Here is a 7,094-nt window from a genome sequence, read left to right on the forward strand (position 1 = left end):
AAGAAAGAGGGTCACCTGGGTCAAGCCCTGACCGTCACGAGGAGCAGTACCAATATTCTGCTGCCGACAGACTGCCAAATTCACTCTCATCAAAACTGAAAAACGACGCTCGCGAATTTATTCGTACAGATGTGCAGCACAAGGGCTCCCTCAAGCAACGCCTTATGAACAGCATAAACTTCACAGAGCTGCACGTGCCCAGCAAAGGGGAATGTAATAAAGGGAGACTAGAACAAAGTGAAATTCTATTTAGTCCAGCCCCACGGTGTCGACACAAAGAATCAAACAGCAAAAATTCCGAATTTCCAATGCACTAAATGATGGGAGAGCAAAAGGAATTATACAAAGACATTCCTGTAACGACTGAAAGAAATGAATTAGCCGTAACAAAACATTCAGTTCCTGCCAACAATTACAAACAACCCAAACATTTCATGGGGGGGTGAATCAATCCATCAGTCAACATCACGGGCTGTACTCAAAAGGCTGGGGCGGCTGGGGCTCCTCCTCGACGGCCGGGCTAGCAGCTGCAGTGCCGCTGACATTCGTCGCCACTGTCGAGGGGGTGTCAGCGAGGACTAGTTCCTCGGCATCTTCTGGCCTGAGGTCCCGCAGGAGGACGAACCCAGAGGGAGCACCCTTCACAGGCTCGTATCGGCTGCTCTCCAGGAACTTTATGAACTTCTCCTGGGCAGGGAGAACCCTGGCTGGGTTTGCCAGGATCTGGAACGTCGGTTCTGGTTCAGGCGCCTTCTTCTCCGCAGCAACACCGTCAACCTGAGATCATGGATCAAGTAATACAAGTTATATTTACAAAACACCTAGAATCCATTATAAGGCAGAACTACGGATTAGAACTTGTAAAACACTACGCTTGAACATTTACCTGCATGGACGTAGAAGCGTCTTCGCTGGGTGGGGCCTCTGCCTTTCCCTCGGCTGCCTCTGCCTTCTCCTGAGCTTTCTCCGCGTCCTTCTTCGAAGCCCTAGATTTTGCCTTGGCATAGGTTGACAAAATGGCTGTCGGCAGCTTAACTGTTGCAGTTGCAGTTTGCTGAGTTGTTGGCTTGGGGTAATCGAAGAGTGATGGTTTAGCATTCGACAGAAACTCGAGCTTTGGCATTTGCAGATCAGAGTTCAGGCCAATGATGGCTGTTGGAGAGAAGGCCAAGCTGATGAAGTAGGTGAGCGGGTACCAGTACCAGAACTGTGTGAAAACAGCCAGGCCAACAACAGCAGTGAGCTTGTCATGCTTTGACCTCGACTTGAGCTTGATGGTGACGTTCCTACCACCGGCATCGAGGATGCCAGAAGCCAGTATGGCACCCATCTTACTCATGGTGTCCTCATGTTTGTCAAGAACGATTTTTTCCAACTGACGCCTGAATGTTCCAACACGAGGGTCATACGATTCATTAGTCTGGATCATGACCATTGCCATTGCAATGAGGGCGCCCTGACGCACAAAGTCCACAACATCAGAAGTAAGAGGCTCCAGCAAGGAGATTGCATCGTTTAACCCTGTTCCTGCACAGGAGATTCCGACCGCTAGAGCTGCACCATAGCGGACATGTGGATTGTATGACTCAGAGAGCAGGGACACAATTCTGGGAGTCTGCAGTCCAGAGAGTAGACATGTCAGATGTTGATCAAGCACCTTCCAGATTTGTTTATACATTTTGACAAAAAAAAACATCAATAAGGTGAAACTAACCTGCTCAGGTTCATTGTACAGGACGAAGCCAAGAGCCAATACTGCGGTCCTCCGCACATCATCGTTCACATCCGACACAGCAAAATGCAAAAGCTGGTGGATAGCTTTGTTATTTGCGGTTCCCCTGTATGCTAGAGCCAATGCATACATACCACCATAGCGAAGTATGGGATCTTGATCTCTAGTCATTTGTTCAATCAAAGTGTCAGCTTCCTCTTCCCTTCCATACACTGTCAATGCAATTCCAAGTGCCAAGCCCCTGGATAGAGAGGGAAAGCGTATCAGAACAGGAACGTTTCTATCATCTCAGGAAAATAAGTTGCATGCAAGTAAAAAAGTAGTTACGCAAATTGATACCTATTGCAACAAAGTCTTACCTAATAATCTTCTCATGTTGTGTATCATGTGCATAGGCAAGCATTTCTCCAGCCTTCTCAGTGGCTGTTCCAACCATAAGCAAGCCCAGACCAATACCAGCTGCCTCACTAGCCACAGCACTGTCTGTGTAGAGAACATTCTTGATGTCCTCGAATATTTCCTCATCAGCTGTGCCTAAACCGGCAAGCCCAAGTCCTAAACAGGCACCATGCTGGACAACCTGTATAATATGGTATGGATTCAGATATATATAAAAAATAATAAGTGAAACAGTTACAGAAGAAAAAAAAATAACAATGGTCTGAAATAATACCTCAGAACTAGTATTGCGAAGGCTCTCACGAAGAAAATGTGTGATTCCCTCTCCATGGTTGGCATGAATCAAGCCCAGAGCATAGAGGGCACCACCTTCTGAGTATGGACTGCCACCGCCTGCAGCACCACCCTGTGGCAGATAGGGAGCCATCAAAGCTCTGCCTTGCTGAAGGTGGCCTCTATGAATAACACCTAGTCCAGCAGTGGCACTGAACTTAGCCCAATTGGTTGCCCTACTTAACCATTCCTGCAATGTGAATACAATGAGAAAGTCAACAAGGCAACATACGAAAATATGAAAGATAAAGATGCAATTGACATCAAGTAACTTGAGTATAAAAAGTATACCAAGTTTTCTCTGAGGAAGGTATCAACTGTTGTTCCTGCATGCATGATTGCGTTGGAACATATAGTTGCACTATGGCAAACACTGTTCCTCATTTCCAAAGCCTGCTTTATAGTCTTCAGGATCAAAAGATCAGACCTGTTGAATCGAATAACCAAATTAATAAGATATGGAACTTTAATACATGATCCTTTGCTGTGATAAAGTCAGTTTGTACCACTTTACCTATTATGGCTATATAAAAACTGTAACGTCAGCTGAATAGATGTCTCCCCTGACAATATCCCCCTAATTTTTGTCAACCTATCAGCACGTGCTTCTTCAATTGGATCCACAACCCGAGGACTTCCATTCATTATGTCAACATCATCTCCCATCTGGGTATCCCCAGATGGATCTGTAGCATTACCAGTTTGACCACCTGGTAGAGCCGATTTAGGAATACACAATGTATCAAGGTGATTCCGCACATTCAGGAGAAAAGCCTGATTTTCATTTTCAACAAGATCAAAAGCAATTTGGTATGCAAGGAGAGTATCGTCCTGTAGATTCAACACAAGGTTTTACATCAAACATGAGTTAATTACACATTAACGTGCAGATCAACGTAAATGATTTTCAAACAAAAAACAGCAGTGCATACCGTGCTTCCAGAGAACAGCGTGTACAAGATATTTGCAACAGTCTCATGCTCATCCAGAAACATGAGACACTGGCAAATGCTTAAATAATCCGGATCTGACAATGTCTGGTAGATTTTTACAAGACAACGAAGAATCTGGAAACATGAAAATATAAAGTTTCAGTCACTACGATATTTATTAAAAAAAAAAACTGTGCGGTGCTTCTAGCTACAAATTAGGCAGGATTCATAATCCAAATCTGCCAGATCATGCTCTTACCTCACAGCGATATTCACGATGGCCAACATATTGATGAGATAGATTTATGCAGTAAGAAAGAGCTCCATGAAGATTGTCAGATCGAGTGATTGCTTCCTCCAGTTTATCAAGCCGCCTGCATTCAACGGCCATACCCATAGCCTGTTGGTATTTGCCATCGAGAATACACCTGAGAAAAACATTTGTGATATATTGAGATGAGCACTTCATTTACTAGAATTCAAATGATAAGGAGGATACTATCATACTTGTCTAGCATTCTCTCCACAATTACTTCCAATCTCGGATCCATCATTTCTTCCTCCCCTGTAGCTTTGGAAGCCTTAGACCTGATGCTGGCATATTCATCTAATGCTCGTGCTGAAGAACGAAATGAGCAAATTAGCATGTGAACATGCTATATTTTAAACAATAGAAACCAGAAACTGATCAGAAATGTAGGCAATTCCTCACCTAAAAGCGTATTAGCATAATCAGAATCCTCTGAGACATCAAATAGGGGTCCAGCGCCAAGTGCATATGACAGAGAATCATTTAGCTCGCCCAAGTAGTAAAACACCTTAGAAACAACCAGTGCTGCAAGCTGCCTTTGGTCGAACTCCTCATCTTCATACAAACTCTCACTACACAAGAACAATTATAAGCCATAAGTTATCGAAACACAGGCACAAAGCATTCGTGCAGTAATCATACTTATACTGAATGTTCAAGATTTTTTTAATCAAACTTAAGGGAAAGAATAGTTAGGATGATCTGCCATGGACAACAATCACAGTGGACAAATAATTATTCTTCTAGATTGCAGATAATTGTCAGAAAGTAAATCACAAGTACTAACACATCCACATGAAAATCCTTCACCAATGTAATTAGATATCACACTGAACTTCGAACGAAGAAAAAACAACAGTCTAGTGCTCAGAATTGCAGTCCCACCTACAACTTTGCAATTCTAACATTTGAAAATTGAAAACTTTGCATCCTTAGAACAGATCAAACAAATCTAGGTTGAAGGTGCGGGCAGACTGAAGCTAGGTTCAGTCCTACTACTGGAATTCTATTTCAAGAGTTTCCCTCCACCGATAAGGTTTGTAGATCCGAGTCTAAATTTCAACTAGTTCGCAAGTTGGCATGTTTTTGCCACCACAGTACCCACCAATTCAAGCACATGAATTCTAACAAGGATAAAGTTGCAAAATTGCACTCTAAAATTCTAGGATTTTGGGCCATGAACGTCACAAACCGCACACTGGGCCCTCCCAAAATCCACATCCTACAGATCAAACCTAGGGTTTCCGCCAACAAGCGCCAGATCGAACATGACCGCACAAACTCGACTAAAACGGATGAACAAACGCAACGGCGCAGCCGCCGAATCTCTCCGCCGCCAAAACCGAGACTTGACGAAACGAATCGGGCACGCGGCGGCGGCGGCGGTTCGTCCGGCGACGGCGCCGGCGGAATCAACAACTAGAGCCAAGCGAGAGGGGCCGGGCGAGAGAAGCGCGCGGGGCGGAGGGGGGACTCACATGGCTGGGACGCTGGTGGAGATCTCGGGCCAGAAGACGTGGACGAAGGAGTTGAGGTTGGAGAGCGCGTGCAGCTTGAGCTCGGCCGCCGGCTCCTGCAGCATCGCCAGCAGCGCGCTGGCCGAGCTCACCATCACCGCCGCCGCCGCCATGGCGCCCTCGCTCGACTCCGCCCGCCTACCACGGAGCTCGATTCCGCCGCCGCCGAGGTCGTCTGCGCGTATCTGGTTCGTCCGTCGGGTTTCGTCTGCTCTCGATTCGCTTTGCTTGGAGGCGAAGAAGATCCGGGCTGCGAATATATGGACTTGCAGAGGGCCGGGCCGCGATATCTCCACTCTGTACGTAGCCGACTAGGATACCCTGTATTTCTCCGGCTCGATTACGTATTTTTCCCTTTTATTTTTTTTAGTTCAGGCGTCGTGTCGGACTGCTATGAACAAGGGCGTACGTGTACCACTCGGATTTCCAAGTGGATGGATTATTGGTCATACTAGTATTTTCTCTTTTAAGTTTTAAGAGCATGTTTTCAATCATGAGGACTTCTCTTCATTACGATCCTACAATGAGGACTTTTTTATACTATGTTTATATGACTAATTTTAGTTTGGTTGTAACTTTCAAATTTGCATTTGATCCATTTTCTATTTGTTCCAGGTAGGTAGTACAGGGGACCCTTATCCTCTCCCCCTCCCTTATCCGCTCCCTCCCCTTGAGAGTTGTCGGAGAGCCCCCGGCGATGCTCCTAGGCCAAGCCGGTTGGAGAATGTAATATCCCAGGTTTAGAGGCAACAAAATGAGAGAACACCAAAGTGTGCATTGCATTCATGCATAGAAAATTCGGGGAATTTTCGCGCTTTCAAATAAAACTTACCACGATGGTCGAAGTTTCACTTGACTTGCTGGAATTGAAGTAGATCATCAAGTCAAGCGCTATAAACTTCACTGTGATCTTTTCTAAAACCTTATTTTGGGTAGACATAATTTGATCCATAGGTTGAATCAAAAGGAACTAGAACTATCACACCACACTTAAAAGTTAGCAACTACCTTTGTGTGTAATTTAATTCACTTATAAATAAGGTAAACCACAGGGTCTAAAGTGCATAAAAGCCACACATTCTTATTTAAATCATAACTTATTAAACACATAGAATATCATAAAACTAAATCCATTTACATTACGAATTATAGTCCAAACTATTTAAATAAAACTAACTATGAGTATTTTGAAACCCATATGACCATGCCTTAGTGAAATCAAACACAACTATCCAAAATTGAGGAATAACCTTCAACCTTAACCTTTTCACCAATATTATAATATAAATTCAATCAAATATAATATAGTGACTCATCCACAATAATAAATCATCCACATGATATTTAGTAGCAAATGCCACTTGGCTATCCAAAAATAAATCATATGAGAGGATAATCTCTATGCCACATGGGATGAAAATATCTACATGACTTGCTTCCCAAGCTATGCCACCTCATGCTCAAAGGATTGCTATGGATGAGGGCATGACAACCAAGCACCTTACTCATCAAACCAACACAAGAGTCACCACTTATGTGTCATGATACTAGAGCTTGCCCAAGCCTATAAATAGAGCCACACCCTCCATTCATTTGGTCATCTTGTAGCATGATACAAGGAAACACACACATAGAGCCACTCCATGTGAATTAGCTAGGATCAAGATGAAGAAGCTAGGAGGTGGAGGCATACCACAAGATGCATGTTTATTCAGATTTCCTGAAGAACAAGCTACAGAAGATACCAAGGTAGAATTCCTAGGGAAACCATATATTTAGAGGATCATATCATCATCTCTTGAGTAGGACCTTAGGATATTTCAAGACATTGATAAGTGAGAGAAGTTATAATACTAACCATAGCCATGTTC

The 7,094-nt window shown here is 43.9% G+C and overlaps 1 protein-coding gene across 2 annotated transcripts; it reads right to left on the reverse strand.

Annotated features, from left to right (window-relative positions):
• Nucleotides 1-228: 228 nt before the first annotated feature.
• On the reverse strand, nt 229-5,351 carry LOC124690227 (26S proteasome non-ATPase regulatory subunit 1 homolog A-like). 2 transcript variants are annotated; one of them, XM_047223649.1, is made up of 12 exons: nt 5,185-5,351; nt 4,109-4,278; nt 3,904-4,015; nt 3,656-3,824; nt 3,397-3,531; nt 2,979-3,295; nt 2,756-2,891; nt 2,406-2,654; nt 2,092-2,312; nt 1,715-1,973; nt 887-1,615; nt 229-777 (listed from the first exon to the last, which is right to left on the reverse strand). In XM_047223649.1, exons 1-12 carry the CDS (start codon nt 5,334-5,336, stop codon nt 466-468), a joined length of 2,961 nt encoding a protein of 986 aa, XP_047079605.1. In that variant the 5' UTR covers nt 5,337-5,351; the 3' UTR covers nt 229-465. The 2 variants fall into 2 exon arrangements, with proteins under 2 accessions (XP_047079605.1, XP_047079599.1); XM_047223643.1 differs by having other exon boundaries at nt 2,092-2,654.
• Nucleotides 5,352-7,094: the final 1,743 nt, after the last annotated feature.

Source organism: Lolium rigidum, chromosome 1 (genome assembly GCF_022539505.1).
Source record: "Lolium rigidum isolate FL_2022 chromosome 1, APGP_CSIRO_Lrig_0.1, whole genome shotgun sequence".
NCBI classification, from domain to species: Eukaryota; Viridiplantae; Streptophyta; class Magnoliopsida; order Poales; family Poaceae; genus Lolium; species Lolium rigidum.

Coding starts and splice junctions, on each gene's coding strand:
- LOC124690227 (XM_047223643.1), bottom strand. CDS start 5,336: ATGGCGGCGGCGGCGGTGATGGTGAGCTCGGCCAGCGCGCTGCTGGCG. Junction 4,016..4,108: donor TTATGCTAATACGCTTTTAG/GTGAGGAATTGC, acceptor TTCGTTCTTCAG/CACGAGCATTAGATGAATAT. Junction 3,825..3,903: donor GTGGAGAGAATGCTAGACAA/GTATGATAGTAT, acceptor TGTTTTTCTCAG/GTGTATTCTCGATGGCAAAT.